The sequence below is a fragment of the Manis javanica genome, chromosome 4, assembly GCF_040802235.1.
Source record: "Manis javanica isolate MJ-LG chromosome 4, MJ_LKY, whole genome shotgun sequence".
NCBI classification, from domain to species: Eukaryota; Metazoa; Chordata; class Mammalia; order Pholidota; family Manidae; genus Manis; species Manis javanica.
Window position 1 is genome coordinate 13,287,949 of NC_133159.1, and position 22,830 is coordinate 13,310,778.

General features: G+C 52.2%; 1 protein-coding gene across 2 annotated transcripts in view; it reads left to right on the plus strand.

Annotated features, from left to right (window-relative positions):
• IGSF21 (immunoglobin superfamily member 21) overlaps positions 1–16,446 on the plus strand; it is a 227,754-nt gene extending 211,308 nt beyond the window's left edge. For both annotated transcript variants that reach the window (XM_037000178.2, XM_073233297.1), the window contains exons 5-10: positions 5,213–5,328; positions 8,001–8,475; positions 14,496–14,581; positions 14,865–15,057; positions 15,440–15,478; positions 16,221–16,446. In XM_037000178.2, the coding sequence (XP_036856073.1) occupies positions 5,213–5,328; positions 8,001–8,475; positions 14,496–14,581; positions 14,865–15,057; positions 15,440–15,478; positions 16,221–16,294 (983 nt within the window). In that variant the 3' untranslated portion in view covers positions 16,295–16,446. The remainder of the gene's footprint in view (positions 1–5,212; positions 5,329–8,000; positions 8,476–14,495; positions 14,582–14,864; positions 15,058–15,439; positions 15,479–16,220) is intronic.
• Positions 16,447–22,830: the final 6,384 nt, after the last annotated feature.

The following is a 22,830-nucleotide window of genomic DNA, read 5'->3' on the forward strand; positions in this document are numbered from 1 at the left end:
TCAACTGATTTGCCCAAAGTTCCATGGGATGTTGGTAGCGGAGCGCAGGCTGGAACCTGGTACTGACTTCCAGCCGGTACTCTGGCGGGAGTTGGGGTGGACCTCATGGTGGGCAGAGAACTTAATTCTAACAGATACAATTTGCCACAGGCCTGCTGGGGTTTATATAAAAGAACAGGTTTGTGTTCCCCAACTGCAAAGGCCACAGGATGATTTACAGAGCAAAGAGCCATCACATTATCTCTAAAGTGAGTTACGATGATCAAAACAAAGTTCTGCTTTCAAGATGAAGACAGGCAATATTTCAGAGTTAATTTCATAAAACCGATCACCCGACCATTACCTCACTGTGTCGATGTTAACTGTTGAGTCTCAAATAACTTCAACCCCTGCTTCCCGTGATGGCCGCAGAGCAGGGTAATAGAGGTTAGCCATCCTGTGCAGCTAAGTCAGGTGGGAAGCCACTTTACCTTTTCCTGATTCTGGACAAAACCAGTCAAAGGAACTTCGAGCAGCAAATCTTTCTGCCTAAAGGCAAAGTGAAAAATAAACTGGGACGTCCACTGACTTGACTTGTGGTCAGGAGATTCAGGGGAGCTTCATGGTGGTTGCCTTTGGCTGTGGTGGTGGACCTGTAAAATGAATGGGACACTCCTCCCTGCCAGTCATACAAGGCACACAATGCAAAGAAGCTGTGCCCGTGTCTAGGTTCTTACCACAACCACTACTACTGCTATTATTTATCTCCTCCCCGAGCCAAATATGCCTGCTTGGTGTCTCTCCAGCTGAGGAGGGTCCTCCGGGTGTATGCTGCAGGTGGATGCAACTCCCTGCCCCGCCCCCCAGAAGATCATTGCCCTAGCACAGACATATCTGATGAATCACCCTCAAAGTCCATGGGACAAGGCACACATGGTGGGGGCATTGGACACTGTCACAGAAGAGTGGGAGAGAGATTGGCCAGCCGAGGGTCTTTGTTGATGATTCCCTGCCACTATATGCCACCTGGATCACAGCCAGGCGACCTTGCTTTGTGCTGTTCGTTCTGGCGCCCAACTTGGAACTTGGGATTGTTCGCGTCCAGGAAGCTGGCCGCATGGACTTTATGCCTGTGTCTGCAGCTGGCTGGCTGTCTTTGACAGGACACTGCTCCTGCAGCCATGGGGTCCATCCCAGCCATCGGGCATGCAAGAGAACGGCTTGCTTTGACCTTGAGCAGAGATTGTCACAGGGATGGGCGAGAAGATAAGGATGGAGATGGGGTTGGGGTTGGTGGAGGGATGGGGACAGGCATGAGGATTGAGTTGGGGATGGTGACAGAGATGGGGATATAGGTAGAGATGGGGAAGGGAAGGGGAGGGGGCCAGGCCTGGGAAAGGGACAAGGGATGGGGGTGAGAGGGGGGTGGGCAGGGAAGAAGAAGAGTGAAGGGAGGCTGCAGAAGCCACGGGGGCAGGGGAGTTGCTATAAGGGAAAGAGGAGGAGGGAAGAGACAGTGAGGTGACGTGTGGAGGGAAGCATCTGTAAGCAGCCAGGGACTCCCGGGTGTAGACGGCTCCCTGACTGCCTGCACTCAGAGCCCTCCACCAGGAGACAGGAGGCGAGATGCAGAGTGACATTTTCTGAGGACACAGCGACTGAGGAACATGTTGGTGGGGAAAGTGTGGGAAGTCTGGGCCATCCGCGCTGATATTAGCAGCTCTGCCGTGTCATCGTCCATACAACTGAAATCCGTTATTGTCTTATGAGCTTGATTAACTGTACATATTGCTAACACCTGCTCGGAAATATAACGAGGGACGGAACACATCTCCCAATCAGGGTCTGCGTGGGTGGTGCGCGTGACTTGGGTGCAGATCTCCAGAGTGGGGCTGTGTGCACACACAGGTGTGTGTGTGTTGGGGTGGGGGGATAGGAGGGCACCGTGCTGTGCAAATTCCCTGGCCAGGATTGGGAAGGCCTGGGTGCCAGTCCAGGCTCTGTCAATGACTTACGGTGCGGCTGTAGGCTTACCTATAAAAACAAAGGTCTGTTAGCATTGTTCAATGGAAACATAATGTAAGCACATAGGTAATTGTTAAGTTTTCTAATAGCCACATTAAAAAAAGTTTTTAAAGACAAAATTAATTTTAATAATGTGTTTATTATTTCAACATGTGACCAATAAAAAATATTAATGATAGAGTTAACGTTCTTTTTTTGTTTGTCCTAACATTCTTTTTAAATTGTCTTCAAAATTTAGTATGCATTTGACACAACACATACGAACTCAAAAAAAGCCACATTTCAAACGCTCAATACCCAAGTGGGGTGTGTGGCTTCCTGTGTAGACAGTGGCAGGCCAGGGCATTTTTTTTTTTTACCTCCTCATTATACTAGGAATGTCCCAAAGGTACAGACCATGTTTTATTCTACCAGCCAGTAGCAAGAGCCCTCAAAGAAGGAATGTTAAAAAATAATCCTAATAAATGCAGCTGACATGTATTGGGTGCACTTTAAGGTACCCTTCATTGACTCTTTACAGGTGTTCTGTAATTCCATTTTACAGATAAAGAAACAGTTTCAGAGAGGTTAAAGAACTCATCCAAGGTCACACAGCCAGGAAATGCTACAGCTGGTCTTTGAACCCTGGGTAGTCTGATTTAGAGCCCACGGTCTCAACCGCTGCCCCATACTACCGCCTCATAAAAGTGATACAAATAATCATTACATTACTGAACTGCACTGCAGACTTACTATGTGCCAGGCATCTTATTAGCCTCATCTCATTTATTCCTCAAAGCAACCCTGAAAGGAAGGGTTTAGTGGCCAATTCCTGTTTGTTCAATGAAAGTAAGAAAGAATTGGCAAGGGGTTTTAAAGATGCTCCCAGCTTAGTTCTGAGCCTCTCGGATTCTTGGAGAGCATATTTCTATCTGTACAGATGCCACCGTGAGCAGAGCCAGAGTTTTATGCTCAACTCTAATTGGCGTGGTCCCTTAATCTTGGGGACAACTGAGTAAGTAAAGCCACCCACAGGAGCAGCTCCTAAGGGATCTGGATTACAAGCCTTCCGGGAAGCTGAGATGTGCCAGGTAAATGAGTGCTCCCGGTGGCTAAAACATGTCCTTTGTGCTAGTGAGCTCAGAATAGATCAAAGCTTCTTTCTTTCCAAAGATTGAGGTGGTCCAGCTTCATGTCAGAGCTTGGGCTCTTGTGCTCAAATCCTGATGCCGTGAACCCGGGCACATTACTCTATCTCCTAAATTCCCCCATCTATAAAATGGGAATAAATTAACCCCACCTCACAGCCTAATGGTGAGGATTAAATAAGTTAAGTGTTAGCCACTGTTGGTTTTTGCTGTGAAATCCAGATATTCAGTCGAGTTCTAGAAAAATTAAATCACAGTATCTGCAACTTCTGGGTGTTCGAAGTGTTTTGGTGTATTTTTCCCCTCTTGGAATGCCTACCCCACTTACCATATGTTTCAAACGATTGTACACTTAATTACAATTCTCCATCTATTGTTCCCCACTGTTTCCTGTCTGTGCTGCTTCCCTTGCCAACAGCACGCAGGGGCTGGCTGAATGAATGAATGGTTCATACCTGGCTTTGTGTCACTAGACCTTAAAATAGAGTTGCCAGGCGTCTGTCGCCCCCGCCAGACTGGGAGCTTCTCAATGCCATATCTGTTTCCATCACTGCGAGCCCCTGGCATCGTGCCCGGCACCTAGTAGGTGTCAGGAAATGTTTGTTGCATTTAATTAAACCTAAGTGGAGTGAAACCCCCCTGCAGGAAGGAAAGGCCCGTACCTCATCATTTCCTCTGCTTTCCCCCCTGCCCATGACCCAGGGCCAGAGAAGAAGCCAGAACTGACAGCCTTTCCCACATGAGGTTCTAAGATTCTGGCTCCTGTCATGCTGATTACAAGGAGGTTGAGGAAATAATAATAATGAGTTCCCACCATGTGCTACGCACTTTCCTGTCTAATAGCTGGTCATCCTTCAAATAGGTCTGCCGAGTATCATTCCCATATCACAGACTGGGGACTCAAGGCTCACAGTTTTGGTAACTTGTCCAAGGACATGGAGGTGGTGGTGACCTAGCCGGGATTTGCACCCAGGAGTGCCTGCTGGCTCCATGTGTGCCTGGGACCGCTGGCTTTGGTAATACCAGCTAGTGGTGGCCCACGAAGACAGCAAAGAAGTGAGCTGGTGGGAGGGGGGAGCAACCAAAATAAGCCAACGTCCCAAAAGAGAGCAATGAGAGAAGACTCCCGGCTCTAATGTCCCTCAGAGTCACTCACTTCTCCCACTTCTGCCCTCACCCTCATCTGAGCCATTAGCCCCTCTAGCCTAAAGTCATGCTCTGTGTGTTCAGGCTCTTCAAAATGCAACTTGGATCATTTAAAACCTTCCACGGCTCCCCACGGCCCTCAGGACCAGGAAAAACTCATAACCAGTTGTGTGCTGGTAAACCTGCTCTCAGAGGCTGGGACAGGGGAAGGAAGAAAACAAATGAAAGAGCCCTGATTTGTAGCATTGGTTGGTTTCCATGGTGTAAAGATGCCCACTGTGCTCAGTTTAACCTTTTCAGGACGTTGGTTCACAAAGCTCCTGAAAACGTCACCATCTGCTCTCATGCACTGGTAGGAACACCAGTCAGTCGGTAGGCCTGGTAGGATTGGCCCCGGCACACCACTGTTCTGTAAGCCACCATCAGCCACCCTGTTCCGTGCCCTGCACAGCACCCAGCCCCACTGGGCACATCCGTGGCTCCTAGCACCCCCAAAGCTACAGCCTGCCTCCCAAACCCCTGCCCAGGCTGACATGCTGCCAGACCTTCGCACATGCTGTTCCCTCCACCTGCCACACTTGTCCTCTGCCTCCTTTTATTTCTACAGGTCACAGCACAGTGTCACTCCCACAGGCTTGGGCAGGGCCCCCTTTACACTCAGTTATTTCTCCTGGTATCTGACGCACGTAACTGTGTGATCCCTTGATTCATGCTTCCCCGCCATGCCTCAGAGCCCTTGAAGCAGGGTGCTCGTCTGTATGTCCAGCAGGAACATCATTCTCACTGTAGCTGAGGTTTGTGGTGTCCCCAGGAGTTGTACCACATTCCCCCCTCTGCCCCCAGCGTGGGACCTGGCTCATCTCAGATAATCAGTGAACTCTTCCTGAATCTTCCAGCTAAGCCTTTGTCTTCTCTTCTACTTCCCTTCTGGGTAGCTCCTCCCACCTCTATTGAAGTGGTGGCCGCTGACATGCCAGCCCCCTTCAGCCGCTACCAAGCCCAGAACTTCACACTGGTCTGCATCGTGTCTGGAGGGAAACCAGCACCAATGGTGAGTACCCCTCGGGTGCCCAGTCCCTCCCTAGCCCCCGCTGGGTCACCGCCCCCACCTCGTGGCTGGTCCAGCTGCAGGGGTCACCATGGCGCCCACTCTACAGAATGATGGAAAGAGGTCTGCAGAAGGGAACTCCGCCCCAGCTGCCTTGGTCTGACCCTGTCCACTCATCTGACCTGCCCAGGTGTCCATGTGTCTCTTGCTGCCAGTCTCCCGGAGCTGAGGACACCCACTTCTCCTGGACCCTGTGACCCTCGCACAGCACAGTGGGAGGAGGCTTTAGGGGAGCCCGGCACTGAGAACACCCCTACCCCAGTTATTGAGCAGGATGGAGAAGTGAGGCTCGGAGAGCAGGAGGGCCATGTCCAGTGTGACCCGCGGTGTTCCTGACAGAGCTGGGACTCAAGTTCATGTCTTGTGGCTCCAAGACCATTGCGGGGGGAGGGAGGAAGGGAAAGAGGGAAGGCAGAAAGGACCCCTGTTTTGGCCAACTCCTCAGACCCGGCCTAAGTGCTCTGAGGTCTGTGGGGCCAGTGCATGAGCTGTTACAGTGGCCACTTCAAGGGGTGGGGACGGGGTAGGCTGTCAGGGCACAGACCTGGAGAATGGGGTTCTGGCCCCGGCCTGCCATGCACACTGAATGACCCGAGTGAGATCTCTCCTTGTTTCTGTTTCTATAAGGAGGTTTATGGGGTGGACAGTATTAGAGTTTTTCATCTGTTTTAGAAATAACAGGACCATTTGATCTAAATGAAACACACAGAAGCCCGTGTATAAAGTGTCTGAAAGGGAGGGGAGGGCACACTGCCCTTAGTGACCCCCAAAGCACCTCTGTGGAACCCTTCTTGAATCTGTACTGAGAACCTATGGGCTCCATGCTCCCAAGGACCCTTCCAGTGTTGACATTGAACAACGCTTTGGGGCTGGACCCTGTGAGTTTCATCTATCACTAGGATTAGTGAGGGGTGGAGCTGGTGTGCTGGATAGGGAGGGTTAGGGTTCAAGGCAGAGAGGCGAGGCATTCTAGACTCCGACTGTCTCACAGGCATGGCCAAGTGGGATGGCCTGGGGACCTAGGACAGCCTCACTCCAGGATCCAGGCCCAGACAGACCCAGCTGCCCAGGACAGGGCAGTGAACAGGTGCAGGGACCCAGTACAGGGCAGTAAGCAGTGCACAGAGGTGCAGATGGGGCAGTAGGCAGGTGTGCACAGGCACCAGTGAGGGAGGGGGCAGGTGTGCGGACACAGGTGGGCCGTAAGCAGATGCACGGAGGCACAGGTGAAGCAGTAGGGCAGGTGCGCACATGCACAGGTGGGGCAGTAGGCGGGGGGCAAAGACAAGCCTTTACTGAGGCCGCTGTCCCTTCCCCCATACCTTGTAGTCCCAAGGACACAGATGAAAAGGCAGCTTCAAAGCCAACAATTGGTGAGAGCAGGACATGGCCCCTGGTTCTTCCCTCTTTGGAGCCCATAAAGAGGTCTGACCTCGCTGAAATCACACAAGCTGGTCCTTTTCTCCAAAGAAAAACTACTTTTTCCACAGGGCACAAAGAAAGGCTCCTCACAGCCCTGGGGCCATGAGAAGACCCCTTTCCCCAGCTTGCCTGCTCCTGCCATGAAGACATAGCAATAAAATATTCAAATATATATGTGTATATATATAAGATCTTCATCTCCCCACATTCCAGGCATCTTACGTTTGCCTGGGACGTCAGAACTTGAAAGAATTCTTTGATATAAATTACAAACCTGCTTTTGAAGCACTTTTCAAAAAGAAAGAAAGAAAGAAAGAAAGAAACCCAAAGCAGGCTATTATGTGCATAAGAGCTATAAACTCTTGACAGATCCTCCGCGTCCTGCATTTCACTTACCACCCCCCACCTCTCCTCCCTCCAGCCTCCTTTCTCCCCCAACCTGCACCAGTGTCCCAGGGGGGGCTGCTTCCTGCCCTCCCCTCTCATTTCCCATTGATTTATTTATCTGATTTGTTAAAAAATACACCCAATCCCCACTGGCCTCTGGGCTCATGTACCAAAATAAAAAGACAGCAAATTAAATTAAATGTTGCCTTTCAAAACTTGCATTCCCCATGAGCAGAGAAAGTGAGAAGGCTTTGCCTCTCACCTCATCCCTGCACCTAGCTCCCTCGCACACATACACCCTGGTCTCCCAGACCTCACAAATGCACACCCGGAGAGCCTCCCCTCCTCAGGCTTCCTCTGACAGCCAGCATTTTCTGTCCAGTGCCCTTCGTCTTGCCTACATGCTCTCCTGAGGTGGGCACAGACCGCCCTCTTAGTGCCACGGCTGTGTTGAGGACCCCTGTTTCTGCACATTTCATTTAAGCATCCAAAAGCCCTATGAGGTAGGTGCTCTTATTCCCCTTTACAAGTAAAGGAACTGAGGTTCTCAGAGGTTCACCCTCTGGAAGCTCATGGAGATGGGCTCAGCCTCGGCCACCAGGGGCTGCGTGTCGCCACTGAGCCAAGCTGACTCGGGCTGATTGGGTGCTGGAGGGAAAGGACCCAAGGGGGACCCATCTGGAGGGCTACTAGGAGGGGGAGGCTCCAGAAAGACCCAAATCCTGTGACCAGTTCCTCTGAGAGCCCACTGGGAGGTCGAGGTCATTCCTCCAAGATCTATTCTCACACCCTCCTTGCAATTTCAGGTTTATTTCAAAAGAGATGGGGACCCCATTGACGCAGTGCCCCTGTCGGAGCCACCAGCTGCAAACAATGGCCCCCTCCAGGACAGCAGGCCCTTCCGCAGCCTCCTGCACCGTGACCTGGATGACACCAAGATGCAGAGGTCACTGTCCCTACAGGACGCAGAGAACCAGGGTGGGCGTCCCTACACAGAGCGCCCCTCCCGAGGCCTGACCCCAGATCCCAGCACCCTTCTCCAGCCAACCACCGAGAACATCCCAGAGACGGTGGTGAGCCGTGAGTTCCCCCGCTGGGTCCACAGTGCCGAGCCCGTCTACTTCCTGCGCCACAGCCACAGCCCGGGCAGCGATGGCACCGTGGAGGTGCGTGCCCTGCTCACCTGGACACTCAACCCACAGATCGACAATGAGGCCCTCTTCAGCTGTGAGGTCAAGCACCCAGCACTGTCGATGCCCATGCAGGCAGAGGTCACGCTGGGTAAGGCTTGGCGGGTGCCATTCTGCAGGGCTCCTGAAGAGGTGGATGGTGGGGGGCCTTGGAATGGGATCCCTGGACTGCTGGTCACCATGGAGATGGGAAGGAAATGGAGCAAAGAGTGGTCAGGGTCAGGTACAGGAGCAAAGTCGGGGCATTCCAGGAGGTTTGCTGGGCTGGATTGGAGAACAGGAGCAGTCGGGGGTCAGGGGCATTAGCTCGGTAGGGTCAGGAACACGAGAGATTCAGGGAGTTTGGTCAGTCAGGATCAAGAATATGGAAAAATCAGAGAATTTTGGCAGATCAATGTTAGAAACAGGAGATTTTTTTTTTTTTTGAGAGGGCATCTCTCATATTTATTGATCAAATGGTTGTTAACAACAATAAAATTCAGTATAGGGGGGTCAATGCTCAATGTACAATCATTAATCCATCTCAAGCCTAATTCTCGTCAGTCTCCAATCTTCTGAAGCATAACGAACAAGTTCTTACATGGTGAACGAATTCTTACAGAGTGAATAAGTTCTTACATGGTGAACAGTACAAGGGCAGTCATCACAGAAACTTTCGGTTTTGATCACGCATTATGACCTATAAACAATCAGGTCAAATATGAATATTCGTTTGATTTTTGTACTTGATTTATATGTTGATCTCACATTTCTCCTATTATTATTATTATTTTTATTTTTAATAAAATGCTAAAGTGGTAGGTAGATGCAAGATAAAGGTAGAAAACATAGTTTAGTGCTGTAAGAGGGCAAATGTAGATGATCAGATGATCAGGTGTATGCCTATGGACTAAGTATTAATCCAGGCTAGACAAGGGCAGCAAGACATCCACGGATGCAGAAGAAGAAACAGGAGATTTTTAAGATTGAAAATGCAACATGGAAGTCATAGGGAGATTTGCTGGGTGAGTGAAAGAACGCACAAGAGGCGAGACTCTTCAGGGAGGGTACTGAGTCAGGTCACAGAAAGGTCAGGGAGGGTTTTCTTAGTCACAGTTGGGAGCATAGGAAGTGTCAAGGAGGTTTTCTGGATCAAATAAGAGACCCATGAGCTCAGGGGACAGTTACTAGGTTGTGAAGCTTGCTAGATCAGAGTCAGGAATATGGGAAGGTAGAGGATGCTTTGTGGGATCGGGGTCAGGAACACACAGGATGTGGGAGCACACTGCTCCAGCTCACACTTCTAAGTACAATGAAAACCGTGCCTCCTGTGGGTATGTGGCAGGTGGGCACAGCCAGGAAAATGGACACCCAGGCTCAGCCTGAGAACCAACCCCCTTCTGGACCTGCCTCCTCCTCTGTCAGCACCAACCCAGGGCATCCCCAGAGCAGTGCCCCCTTATGCATTTCCTCCCACCCGAGTGGAGGCAGGGAGAGGGGACATGTGGAATCTTCTCTGCCAGAAACACAAGAAACCCCTTGAGCCAGTTTGTGCTTAGACTGGTTGACTAGGGCAGGGAGATGGACACCATGACCCAGTTCTGGCTCTCTCTGCCCACAACCCTTTGGACCTTGATCTGCAGCATTGAGCAGCCCCTCCCCGAGCTCAGGATGCCTGGGCTTGCCTCTGAGCCTCCTGCAGTGGTGAGGGACTACGGAACCATCCACGGCCCCTAACCCAGGCCCTCATGACCAAGGACAGAGAGCAATGGCTGGCGAGGGTTCGGACCCCAGCCTGCACCAGGGGGCCCAGGGGGCTTCTGGAGGTCAGGTGGGTGGCGTCCTTTTCCTTGAGCCATCAACTCATAAGCAGTGGAGCGAGGATTTACCCAAGAGAAATGAAAATATATGTCTACAAACATTGGGACATGAATGTTCATAGCAGCTTTAGTCATAACAACAACAATAAAAACTACAAGTAGCCCAGATGTCCATAATTAGGAAAACGGATGAACAAATTTATGGTTCATTCATACAATGGGCTACTTCCCATCAATACAAATGAATGAATGAACTGGTACACTCAACAATATGGGTAGAGCCCAAAAACTTTATGCTGAGTGAAAGAAGCCGGACAGCAAAGAGGACATACTGCATGATTCTATGCATATGAACTTCTAGAACATAAAGCTAATCTCTGGTGACAGAAATCAGACGAGTGCTTACCTATGGAGAGTGGAAACTGATTGGTAGGCGGCCTGAGGGAACCTTCTGGAAGGATGGGAATGTTCTCGAGTTTGATTGGGATGGCGGTTACACAGGCTTTCACATTTATTAAGATTCGTCATATTGTGTTCTTAAGAACAGTGCCTTTCTCCCTGTGACTGCTACCGTATTTAAAACCACATCCTAATGGTGCCCATCTATCACTTCTCCATCTCCCTGATCTGCTCCAGCCACAGGTCCCCCTTAATCTTCCTTGAATATGCTCAGCTCTGACTTTGCACCAGCCTTCCTTTCTGCCTAGAATAATCTTACCCAGATATGTCCAATCCCCCCTTCCTTCAGATTTCTGCTTGAATCTTCTAGTCAAAGGGCCCTTTCTTGAACACCCTGTCTCAAATAGCCTCTTCCTCCCGGCCCCAGCAACTCCCCACCTTACTTTGTCCTCTCTCATTGCATTTATCTCCATCTGCAGATAGATATTTTCTTAATGCCTAGATCTCCTGCTGGAATTAAAGTTGTTTGTCTGCAGGGTCTATATATATCTTCTTTGTTCACATGGTACAGGGCTCAGAACAATCCCTAAAATACTACTTAATAAATACCTGTTTAATTATTAATTAATTAATACTTTTCTGAGCTGCTGTGAAGATTAAATAAGGCAGTGCCTACAAAAGTTTAGCATAATAACAGAGTAAATATTCAGCAAGAATAAGCTACTGTTATTGTCCATCATTGTATTTCCAATATTGCCCTGCATACTGACCAACACAGATTAGGTGTGCAATAAAGAACTAGATGAAGAAGGCAGATGAATGAATAGGTGGCTGAGTGGATGGGTAGGTGGATGGACAGATGGATGGTGGATGCATGGAAGGGTAGATGGATGGGAAGGGTAGAAGGATGGATGGATGGAGGGAGGGAGGCAGGGATGGATGGATGGATGAGCAGGGATATGGGTGAATGGCTGTCTTGGTGAACATCCAGAATCCCTGGGGAAAGCCTAGAGGAGATTTTCCATAAGATCTCACAGTCAGAATAGAAGGCCCGGCCTTGTCTCTGGGTGCATCTCTGGGCTCCTGCTATGTGTCTGTATCCAGGGGTTGAGAGAAATGAAAGGCCAGGGGCTGAGAACATTGCTTTCAGGTAGTCACGATGGTCTGTTTTAGGGGCAGGCAAGGGAGGCCAGGATTTGACTGCCAGGAGCTGCTAATGGGCTTCAGGGTGGCGGTGGGAGCAGAGAGGGTGACAGCAGCTGGCCGGGCTTGCGGAAGCACCGTCTCTGTGCAGCAGTGAGGGCGGCCATCAGAGGGCCCATCAGCTGCAACGGTGCTTGACTGTCGGCAGCTGCCACAATCCATCTCGGACAGGTGAGGGCAGAGAAGGCCCCTCCTCACCTGACCTGCTGTCTTCCTCAGGGGCAGCTGCACGCAGGAGCCTCCAGGAGCGGGCAGATCAGGTAGCAGGGAGAGGGGGTCTGGCTGTCCAGAAGGCAAGCAGCTCTCCCTCTCCTCCTTCCCCTGGCTCCCAGCTGCCCTCTGAAGAACTATGTGCCACCAAGCCCTGCTCTTCCCGCTTCCTTGCTGTGTGACCTTGGGCAAGTCACTGCCCTCCTCAGGGGACTGTTTTATGGCCTGGGAAATGGGTTTCCTGGTAACCTGCCTCATAAGCACCAGGATGGGTATGACAGTCCTACAACAGGGGCTCAGTAGGCCCAGGCCCCAGCCTGGGCAGATTAGGTAGGCCCTTTAGAAAACAGGGCGGGGAGGACTCTGACCAGAGGGGAAAGTTTGCCTGCTTGCTCCCCGGCTCACACTTCTCCAGCATGCAAATGCCCTTCCGCGCCCTCTGCCGGCTGCAGCAGGATGGTGCCATCGCAGCCGGACACAGCTGACGGACAAGCCGAGGACACACTGCCCTACACAGGGCTTTCCACCTGCAAATGGACCTTCCCAGCACTTGAGAGTCAATGAAGAAGGCGAGAAAGTTACTTGACCCTCTTAAGCCTTGGCTTCTTTATGGGGACAATCGCGAAAGGTTGGGACTTAAAATAAGATCATGCACAAGGCCTGGCACTTAGTTCATTCTCAACAGATGCTAGTCCTCAAACCCACCATCTCCCAACATTCCTAGCAAGCCAGTGTGGTGGGTGCATAAGGGTTGTGATCACTGTTCCTATTTTGCATTTGGGGAAAGCCAGGTGAAGTGACTCATCCGAGGGCACACAGGCTAGACTGGAACTTGGTCTCTGTTCCCCAGGCCAGGCCCCACTTCCTCACACTGGGGGGTAGGTGCAGAAGTGGAAGCCACCCCCACCTTCTCTGCTGTTCCCTCCCCTTGAAGCAGGGCCGCTCTTCCCACTGACGCGTCCCTCAGCCCCATGTGGCACTTCAGATGTCTCGCTCGCGGTTTAATTAATAGTCCTTTGGTTTCATTCTCAGAGAATGAACTTGGCAGTTCCTGGGAGGCCACCTACATCTGCCAGCTGCTCTGATTTCTGTTCAGAGAGAGCTCTGAGTGGGAAAAAGAGGCTTGGGGAGAGGGCAGGGCTGGGTGGGAGATCCCAGAACAGGCCCAGGGCCTGGGGACAAAGCTTCACCTCCTTCTGCCACCCCTGGAAGATGTTCACAGCGAAGGCACAGAGCATGGCCGTAGGATCAGAACCCTGAGGCCTTCCTCCAGCCCAGGAGGCACTGTAGGACCTGTCCCTGGCCTCCACCTGCATTACCCTCCTGACCTTTGGCCTCAGGGCCAGGCCCGAGCTGTTCCCTCCACCTGGAACCCTCCTGGTGGTGTCTCAGCTGAAACATCCCCATCTTGGAAGAGGCACCTTGACCACCACTCGCCGTGCCTGATCCCCTGTGTGCTGCTGTCACTCTCTGATACGCACTTGTTTGTGTGTAGAATGCCTCCTCAGCTACAAGCTCCTACCGGCACAGGCCCTCGGTGCTTGCCACCATCCCCAAGGCTGCTTCAAAGCCTGGCATGTGATTGGCTCAGTAATTACTTGCTGAGTGAATGAATGAATCTGGGGGAAAGACTCTTGGCCTGAATGTCAGGAAAAATAGGAAATGGGCTCTGGGGGTGACCTTGGATAAGCCCCTTTGCTTCCCCTGGCCTCAGTTTCCCAGCCTGAACCCTGCGGGGATGGACTCAGTGGCCCGGGCGGCTCTCCCATCCTGATGCTCTGTTCACAAGATAACAACGCCCTTGGGCATTTTGTCTCCCAAGCTCAGAGATGGAAAGGGGCTCGAGTCAAGGATGTGAGACAGAGGGACAGGGAGACAAAGCCTCAAGGAAGGAGATGGTCCCCCCACACCTGTGTACCCCCACCCACCTCCAACCTAGAGATCCCAGAAAAACCCCACTGGGGGAGGTGAGCCTGGTAGAGGGAGCCCTCGAGCCAGAGGGAGGAGACCCGAATTTCGGTCTGGCCGTTCCTCACCTTGTGACCTTCGACAAGTCACGTGCCCTCTCTGGGCCTCAGTTAACTCAGCTGTACAGTGGAGGAGGTACGGCAGAGCCCCACCTCACAAGGGTTAGTGCAGGAAGGCCTTTGGGGTGCTTTGAGCAGTCGTGGCTGCAGGAGGGCCTCTCCCCATTCCCAGCTGAGTCGTCTGCCGGGTAGCACCTCCCTTGGGTTTCCCTGACTCCACACTGAGACTGAAGCCCACAGGGCAGGGGTCATGTTCTATACATGACTGAATCCCCAGGTCCCAGAGGGGCGACTCATTGCAGGGGTTCAGGGAACGTGTATGAATGAATGCAGGCAGGAGTGAATGAATGAATGAGCCCCCACGTAGCTCCTAGCCCAGCGGCAGCCAATCCCAAGGACTGGGTCTCCCCTGCCCTTCCTTTCCTGGCTCAGTGCCCCTCCCTCAGACTGACCTGACCTTCCTCTCCCTGCAGTGGCCCCCAAAGGACCCCAAATCGTGATGACACCCAGCAGAGCCCGGGTCGGGGACACTGTGAGGATTCTGGTCCACGGATTTCAGGTCAGCCTGTCTCTCAGTATCTGGGCAGGGAGAGGTGGGAGGGGCACCAGCATCCATAGCAGCATGTTCAGTTTGGATGAGGCCTGGCTGGAGAAGCCCACGTTGTGGCTCTCCCGTCCAGGGCTCAGAGAGGACATAGCGCTTGGGGGACATTCTTTCCAGCCCTAGAGCCTTTCTCTTCGAGCGTGCGTTGCCAGCCCTGGCCAGGCCATACTTTGACCCCTTCCTGCTCTGGCCGAAAGGTTCCTCCTGTGACCGGACTCTCATCTGCTCTGGCCAACAGAACGAAGTCTTCCCGGAGCCCATGTTCACGTGGACACGGGTCGGGAGCCGCCTCCTGGATGGCAGCACCGAGTTCGACGGGAAGGAGCTTGTGTTGGAGCGGGTTCCCGCCGAGCTTAATGGCTCCATGTACCGCTGCACAGCCCAGAACCCCCTGGGCGCCACTGACACACACACCCGGCTCATTGTGTTCGGTACGCCCTGCCCTGCTGGGGGTCAGAGGATAGCCAGGGCGGGCCCTGCCCGGAGCTGTCCCAAGCAGGAGGGAGCAGCAACGGCCTGAGTCCCCTGAATTTGCCCTGAGAGGGCACCCCACAGGGAGGCCCTGTAGTTCAGAGGTTAAAATCAGAGAGTTCTGGGTTCAAATCCCAGATCTACCACTTAGCAGCTATGCAATCTTGGACAAACTACTTTACCTCCCTCAGTTTCCCCATCTGACACTAAACCAGCCCACAGTGTGGCTGCCCTGAGAAAGTGCGTGTGATACCACATAGCAGGTGCTGGGCAAAGGGGACCTCCTTTCCTGAGTTCCCAGTGCCACCCACTCTTTAGGTCTCTTTCTATTCTTTCTGACAGAAAACCCAAATATTCCAAGAGGAACAGAGGACTCCAATGGTAAGTCTCCACTCTCAGAGTGAGTGATTCTCCAGGCTCCAGAAAGCTCTGGCCCCCGAGCCACCCATCTGCAGACCCTTCCCCTCCTTCCAGCCTCAGGCAGGTGATTGTCCTCTAGGGAGTGTGGGCAGTCTTGGTCAAAGGTGGTCAGGAGTGGACACTGAGGCCAAAAGAGGGTACTCAATACCCCACATGAACTGGTGGAGAGTTTCAGGGACCAAGTGAGCCCACCCCATCCATAGTAACTCCAGCTGCCTCAGCTCAGAGAGCTCAGCCTCCCTGGCCCCAAGAGAAAGCGTCCTGTCCAGCATTGACCATGAGCTGTGTTCTGGGCCCTTGGACCACTCTGCAGGGCAGCTGGGAGCACAGAGAGATGCCTCCACTGGGGCCCTTTGTACCTCCCTCCCTGGGACGCCACCCCATGGGATCCAGAGACTGCTTCCCAGCCCACCAGGCATCCCCTCCCCACACTGAGCCAATCTCACAGCTCACAGTAGAGGCCCCCACTCCTAGTCCCCAATGGAGTGTCCTGATGGCCAGCAGGGAGCTATTCTTGGTCCGGCAGGCCTGACACAGGGAAGGGATCGTGCACAGTTAGGTGAGACAGGTGGCAGGGCTGGGATGTGAGCCCAGTGTATCCTGACGCTGACCCTAGGCTCTTTGCCGGGGCCTCTGTAGCTCTGCCCTTCCTAGGCCCCACACCCTGCCGTGCCCTGACCTTGCTCCCTGCTGCCTGGCACAGGTTCTGCTTCTGGCCCTGCTGGTGTCTGGCTCACCTTGGTGCTTGCCCTAACAGTGATCCTGGAGCTGACGTGAAGGCTGGGACCCCGCGCCCACCACTCCACCCAGCACTGACATCTCTGCGATCGGTTTTCATTTCTTTTCTAAACGATTTCCAGTCCTGTTCTTAGTCTCTTTCTGTATGTGTCTTGGCTTCTTCACTCGGTTTAATTAAAACAGAACAATTTCCCCCACCTTGGTCTGTGGCTCTGTATTCTTCCTTTATTCTAGAGCAGCAACCAGGCATTCCCTGCCATCCAACATTGGAACAGGCGCTGGTGTGGGGACCGGGTGTGACAAAGGACATGGAAGACATGCTCCTCCCCTGGGCGAGCGGGGAAGTGTCTCACCCAGATCCTGACAGTGGATATTGGAAGTGGCCATGGACTCAGGAAATCTAAGGTTCCTCTGGGCCAAGTATAACAGTCAGCTATTGCCACAACATTGCTGTGTAACAAACCAACCCAAATCTCAGCGACATGGGACAACAAACATTCATGATATGTTCATGTACAGAATGCAGTGGTTTGGGGCCCTTATGATTACACTGGGCCCACTTGAAAAATCCAGGATAATCCCCCACCTCAAGATCCACAAATTAATCACATCATGAGATTCTCCCCTAAAGCCTCAAGAAGGAACTGACCCTGACAGCCCTTTTGGTGCCATAGGACTCATTTCAGACTTCTGACCTCCAGGACTCTAAGGGCATATATTTGCATTGTTCTAAGCTGCTGAGTTTGTGACAGTTTATTCCAACAGCAATAGGAAGCTCACACCATCATACAGGATGTTTTTAAGAGCCATAGTGGTGCCACAGACCACCTCTGCGCACATCTCATTGGCCAGAGTAGTCACATGGCCCCAACCTAACTGCAAGGGATACTGGGAGATACAGCCTTCCCATGTACCATGGAAGAACAAAGGGAGCAATGAAAACAAAACAGTGTGTATACCACGGGGAAGCCCAGGCCCAAGAAGCCAGAGGAAGGAGGGCTGGGAGGCCCCAGGATGACCCTCACCCACCTCTGCTGCATTAGAGCGCCCTGGGTTCCCCATCCCCTCCCAGCCAGGAGATGGTCACTGAGGCCTTTGTGCATATGTCCTAGGGAAGTGGAACCCATGTCTAAAAAACTACGGGCCCTAGACACCCTGGGCCAGGAATTAAGAGTGGCTCTGTCCCTTGCTGTCATTCCAGCCCCTTTGCCTCTGACCAGTTCAACTAATTTGCACACTGAGTCCCAAATTTCTGATTCCCTAGATTTTCCCTGGAAATCCAGACTCAGATATCCAACTTCTTACAATGCACCTCCCTCCACATTGCATGTCTAATATGCATTTCTAACTTCATGTATCTGAGACTCGACTTTTGATTCTCCCTTCCACACCATGCCCCTTCCCCGGCCTTCTCCCTCTCAGGAAATGGTACCACCATCAACCCAGTTGACCAAACATTTATCCTTCATTCATCCTTCCACATCCAATCCAAACAGCTTTTCACTCTCCAAATTCATCCTGAATGTACTCGTTTCCTCCACTGCCACCACCCAAAGCTACCTCTTGCCAGTATATCCACCTCAGCCTCCCATCTAGTCCTCAGACGTCCCTCTTGCCTGTCCCTGCCACAGTGTGGTCCCCCCACAGCAGCCAGGGGATCCTTTTAAATATAATCATTCCATGGTGTCCTCCAACTCAGAACCCTCCAGTACTTTACCATCTGTATAGACTAAATGTTTTCCCCCTAAAAAGTCACTTGTTGAACACTAACCCCCCATGTGCTAGCATTGGTCGGGGGCCCTGGGAGGGCTGAGGTCCAGAGTAGAGGCCTCATGAATGGGATCAGTGCCCTCATAATGAGACCCCAGAGAGCTCGCTGACCCTTTCCACCATGCGATGACCCACCAAGAAGTTGGCAACCTACAGCCTGGAAGAGGGCCTTCATTAGAACCTGGCCATGTTGGCACCCTGATCTTGGACTTCCCAGAGTCCAGGACTGTGAGAAATAAATTTCCGTTGTTTATAAGCCACCCAGTCTGTGGTGTTTTGTTACAACAGCCGAAACAGACTAAGGTACCGTCACCCAGGAAATAAGCCCAAACCCCTCTGCAGGTCAGATGGGTGCGGCCCTGCCTGTTGGCTGTCTCCCTCACAAGCATCTGGCTTCTTTCGCTCACCTGTCCATTGCTCAAACTCTTTGACCCCATTCCTGCCTCAGGGCTTTTGCTCCACCTGTTCCCTCTGCCCAGCATTCTCTTACCCTGGAGCTTGGCAGGGCTGACCCCTCTCTGCCACTTCCGTGGCAGCTTAACTGCCACCTCTTGGGAGGAAACTGCCTGACCGCAGTGCTATCCTTAACTTCATTCTCTGCAGAGCACATTCTCATGTTTTTCCAGTTTGCATATTTATGTGGACAGTCTTCCCCATCTTCTAGGCCGGAATGTCACCCTGTGGGCGTGGGGACTACATCTGTATCCTTCACATTCTCAGCACTTAGCCCAGAGCCCGGCATGCGGCAGGCATTCACAACTATTTGTTGAGTGAGTGAATGAATGAATGAATCAGCAACACCCTCTCCCGCAAGGACCCACTATGGGCCAAGCCCTGTGCTAGGCACCCGGCTGCAGAGACACGCTGTCCTCCCTGAAGGAGCGCACAAGGGCGGTGAGGGGAGAACATCAACTAACCCGGGTAACTCACTCTGTGAGGGTGTTCAGTCCAGAAGCTTCGCTGGTGCTGTGGAGCGCTGAGGAGGGAGATTTATTCTGTTGGGGTAGGAGAAATGGGTCAGGGGAGACTAAAGAGAAAAGATGACATAGGAGCAGAACTTTAAAGGAAAAACAGAGGTTGGCCAGGCAGAGAATGGAGGAGAATATTCTAGACAGAACAGAACAAGCAAAGGCTTAGGGGCAGGACAACATAATATATATTCAGGGAAAAGGCTAATTCTATCAGTGCCTTCAAAAGCACACTAATTCACTCAATAAATATTTCTTAATCATTCACCATGGGTCAAGCCGTGCAAAGAATGTTGCAGATTGAATAGGATTGCTATCATATGACGCTTGGAACAGCTATCTATTGCTGCACTGATGCTGTATAATGAACATCCCCAAAACATAGTGACAAAAATAACAGCTTTTATTACTTCTCCTTGGGCTGTGGTCAGTTGCTGACCTGGGCCAGGTTTGGTTAATTGACGAGGGGCTCCCTCTTGCATCTGCCATCAGCCAGCTGGTGGGTCAGGTGGGAGCTGGCTGGGGTCAGGTAGCTTGCTGAATGACTCAGCTGTGCCCCATAAAGTGTCCCACCCTCCGGCAGGCTAGACCAGTGAAGGGGAGGAGCCAGAGAGAAAGCCCAAGCGCAGAAGGCCTCCTCTGGCCTCAGGGAACTTGCACTCTGTCACCGCTGCTTCATTTTGTGGCCAAAGCCAGTCATTAGGGCAGCCCAGATTCAAGGGGTAGAGAAACAGATTGTGCTTTTTTGATAAGAAAGGCTACAAAGTCACATGACATCATGTGTGGCTACAGGGTAGGAGGCAGAATTAGGGCCATTTTTGTAATCTGCACAGCTCCACATTCTGAACTTGACATTCTAGAATCTTCATTTCCCATCCACCATGTCACATACTCTCGTTTCAACTGGGAAGCCCAAATGACTCCTCCCAGCAATCTCTCTTTTAAAAATCTAACAAATACATGATCCATGCCTTCAATAAATATTTGCATTTTTCTAGTGGATAGCAACACTGAGGCAGATAATTTTCAAGGGTTGAAGGCTCTCGGGTATTCGTCAGTACAACCATCCAGGCCAGATCAGCAGGTGACAACCACATTGTGCCACCTTCCCCTTCAACCTACTTCCTTCTTCCCCAAAGCCCTGTTCTGTCTCACATGAGCCACCTGCCCCCTCTGCTGCCTGCCAGCAGTCTTACCTAAGCTTCTGTTGTGTAATACCTTTGCCTGTTTTCTGGAAGGAATAAAAAAAGATTTGTTCCCTCTCTTTGCCTTAATAGAGGAAAGCCCATGTAGGCATGAAATTGGAATTGCTTTGCCCTATTAACTGTGTGGTCGTTGGGCTCCACTGACCCCTGCAGTGCACTAATATCTCAGCGGCAAGTGGATGAACCGCATAAAGTGGCAGGGAACGCCCAGAGGAGCCAGCTGAATGCCCAGGGGGTGGGTGGCTGTCTGCTTTGGGCTATGAATTTGAGGACTTTGTGCCCTGAGCAGGCTGGAAAGGGTGGTTTATTTAACCTGAGGATTCTTGGAGGGAAGAAAGGATGAGTAAGACAGAGCCCCACCTGAGAGGGGAGACAGATTCTTCCTTTATTTGTCTACTTGCTTACTCATCATTGGACAACTCGGAGCATCCCCCTGGCCCTGCTTATGCCAGTCAGGGAGACACAAAGACAAGATGGGCAGAGCCTATCATTGACAAGCCCCTAATCCATCTGGAATGATGGACTAGAGAGCAAAAAGAATGAGATCCCATATAGTAAGTATCGGAATAAAAGTACGAGAGAGCACAATGGAGTCACAAAGGGGTACAAGATTGCTCTACCTGGGGAGGTCAGGGGAGGCTTCCAGGAGGTGGTGACATTGCAGCCCAGCCTTGAAGGTTAGGAAGGGACATCAAAGTCCTTTCTGCCACCTTCACAGTTTGGGTCCAGGTCAGTCCAGCTGCCTCTGCTGTCTCTCGTGCACCACCCTACCCAGCCAGTGCAGGTCACTGGGAGGAGAAGGTCTCCTCTTCTGGTCCAGTCTGCACTGTCACCTGAGGCACACCCTGTCTTTAAAAAGGCAGACCAGCTGAACACATGGCCGCTGATCCGGGGTCCTGACCCCTTGGAAGCTGTCTTTGCCCCACACCTCCCAGCTGTAAGCAAACCCTAGTCCATGTCCACCATGCACAGACCCCACTGTGGTGCTCTGGCTCCGCAGAGTCCCCTCGGGCTGGTCAACTTCCGTTGGGCCCCTGTGCCTGGCTGACACAGAGACCCCTGCTGGGCCTCCAGTGGCCACTCCACCCCCAGCATATCAGCCAGGGTGGCAGCACCCCCTCCTGGTCAGAGGAGCTCTCAGAGTGGGGCTCATAGTAAGAGGTGCCCCAGCGGCCACTTAGCCAGCTCATGTGTGGCACTACCTGATGGGACCACCCTTCTCTAGCCTGGGCGCCTGAGCTGCGAACAGCTGGGGTCCCCCCATCACTTAGGTCCCAAAGAGTGGGGGAGGCACATCACACTCAACCCAGTGCTGCCTCTTCCTGGGGGAGGGCACTGCCAGCGCTGCAGGTGGTCCCTTTGCCAGTGCACGTGCCAGAGAAGCAAGGTCTGGGGTCACCATGTTCTCCTCAGCCTTAGGGCGTGACTCTGAGACAAGTCACGGGGTGCCTCTGCCCCCACTCACCTACCCAGATGGGGGATACTCACCCCTTCAAACTTCTACCCTGGCAGGGCTATTGGCCAAGCAGGAAAGGATCTGGGGACCCCCTACTCCATCTGGGACTGTAATCGCAGCTGGCATCTCCGTCCGGAACGTGGCCCCTTCTCTGTGAGGAGATACACAGAAGTGAACTGTGGCTCCTACACAAAGCTCTGGTTGCCCCACCCAGACAGGGACCTGGGGTTTTCAGAGCTGCTCTCCTGACCCCAGAAAGGGTGTAGGTTTTATGATATTCACAAGGATGAGACACAGAGACAATTAGGAGAGTAAAAGAGAGACAGATAAGGAGCAAGAGAGACTGCAGCCCAGCCTGGGCAGTGGCGCCACAGACCGGACCAGAGTCGGGGGTGTTTTCCACGAAGCACTTAAGCTGTTAAGTCAGCGATTAAACCCTCGGCCTCCTGAAGACAGCCCTGAGTGACAGGTGGAAGGAAATAGATGTGCAAAATACATGCATTTTTTTCAAATGGGCCCAATCATCAGTGACAGGCCTAAATGTCAGCACACACAGCAGAGCCCCAGGCTGCCAGCTGCTCCAACCTTGGGGCTGAGCTACCGGGCAGCTGCCTGCCTGCCTGCCTCCCCCTGCTCCTTCGCCTCCTCCTGCCCCAGGCAGCTGCCATCCCCACTCCATCCTCCCAGTCCCACCTGCCTCTTATTCCATTTATCCTGGAGTCCCCAAAGCCACAGACAAAAAGCATTTGGGAGAAGTCCTTTCCTAAATTGGCACCCTTACCCCATCTTCTCAAACGTGACGTCTTTCAGGGACCTTCCTTCTCGGGCCACAGGGAAGTCCTCCTCAAATCCCATAAATCCCAGCCTGAGGGGATGGGACTCCTCCCGAAAGAAGAGCCAGTGAGGTGGTCCCGCACACCGACCTGGCCTGGGTCTGAAGACCGGCTCCATCACTATCCCTGTGACTTGGGCACTTTACTTAACCTCTCCATGCCTCGGTTTCCTCTTCTCTAAAATAGGTATGCCAGTGTTCAAGGTGTTTATCTCAGAGAACTGAATGAAGATATGGAAAGCCTTTAGAACAATGCCTGGCACTTCCTAAGTACTCAACAAGTGTTAGCTATTGTTATCCTTAACAATGCAATAGGGAGCCATTGACAGCTTTGATCTTGGGCT